The sequence below is a fragment of the Elephantulus edwardii genome, unplaced genomic scaffold (genome assembly GCF_000299155.1).
Source record: "Elephantulus edwardii isolate Elephantulus edwardi_28Jun2011 unplaced genomic scaffold, EleEdw1.0 scaffold00284, whole genome shotgun sequence".
In the NCBI taxonomy this organism is placed as follows: Eukaryota; Metazoa; Chordata; class Mammalia; order Macroscelidea; family Macroscelididae; genus Elephantulus; species Elephantulus edwardii.
This window is the reverse complement of record NW_006400034.1, coordinates 3,249,688-3,250,991: the sequence shown is the minus strand read 5'-3', so window position 1 is coordinate 3,250,991 and position 1,304 is coordinate 3,249,688. Positions and strand designations below refer to the sequence as shown.

At 53.5% G+C, this 1,304-nt stretch overlaps 1 protein-coding gene across 1 annotated transcript in view; it reads left to right on the top strand.

Moving 5' to 3' along the window:
* The first annotated feature begins 1,205 nt into the window (after window positions 1–1,205).
* The window catches only part of OSBP (oxysterol binding protein), a 28,086-nt gene continuing 27,987 nt past the window's right edge, over window positions 1,206–1,304 (top strand). Inside the window, exon 1 of the mRNA XM_006900486.1 lies at window positions 1,206–1,302. Within this exon, the coding sequence (XP_006900548.1) occupies window positions 1,233–1,302 (70 nt within the window). The 5' untranslated portion in view covers window positions 1,206–1,232. The remainder of the gene's footprint in view (window positions 1,303–1,304) is intronic.

Below are 1,304 nucleotides of genomic sequence, written 5' to 3'. Positions count from 1 at the left end.
GTGTGAACCAAATCATACTTCTCTCGATTTATCAAAAACAACCCTTCCCAGGACTACATTAAGCATACACGTGTGCCCTTAGGAGGCTAAAACCAACTAGGGTCTTAGGTCTGTAAACACCATCTCAAGTACAGTTTCCTGGACAAATCTATTTTCTTCTCCAAGCCAGGTCAACAAACTACGAGAAAGAATTAATAGAGGTATGTGACAGCCTTGAATCAAGAGATAAGGGGTGCGGTGCTGATAATGATGAGATAATGAGCTAATCAGCAAACCAAGGAAGAGAATTACGGAGGTCATGGATCCAGGAGTATTGAAGAAGCTACTCATGTGCTTCCCAAGAATCCAAGTCTCTGGCTACAAAACTTGGCCCTAGGATATTTTAGCCTAAAAGTCATTCCGCAGTCTGGCTCAGGGAAGCTGACTCCTTTCCGCATCCCCTAAACTTCCCAAAGGTTGGAGGCAGGTAAGCACCTCGCTCATTCCTAAGAGCACTTCCCAGATCTTATTGGTTACTTCTTTTTCATTAAGGTCTCTTTCATTGGTCAGCATTTCCAAGCTCCAGCTGTCACAGACAATTCCCGGAACTAATCACTATCTTTCCGGACAGGTAAATGACGTGGGGTTTAACCAATAAGAAGGGAAAGAAAGACTTTGGCGACAAGGCTGCTCCCCCTCCCCACCCACTGTTCCAGTAGAAAAGATTGAGCGCTGGTGTTAACTACCAATCCGTAAGGGCGGAAAAGGGTGATGCGAGGAGTGACGGGAGGAGGTGACGTGGCGGTGACGGGACCATAAACTAAAAGGAGTGACAGAAACGAGAACCAATGAACGATCAAACTGGCCGGGCCCTCCACATTCTCCTCTCCTCTCTGAGCGCCGGAGTCTTCGGTAAAGGACCAATGAGCTTGTAGCGGCGTCTGATTGGCCTTCAGAGGAACCAATCAACGGCGCGGCTGCCAGTCCGCCCCACCCCAGCTCTCACTGGGCGGCAGAGAATACCAAGAGTTGAAGAGAAACACCAATGTCCGCCGGGTGTTCCCCAACTGACACCCGGTTTCTCCAATCGAAACTCTCCGTCCAGAGGCTGAGCCCTCCTCCCCTCAGCAGGCCTGGCGGGGCGGGGACGCTGCGCGGCGGCGGCTGATGCGCTATCGGTGTGGGGCGCTCCGGGCGGCGACGGCGGCTCTCGTAGGCGGTTCCGGTCCTGTCTCTCGGGGCGGCGGCGGTTCATGGCGGCGACGGAGCTGAGGGGAGTGGTGGGGCCGGGCCCGACAGCCATAGCAGCTCCAGGCGGCGGCGGC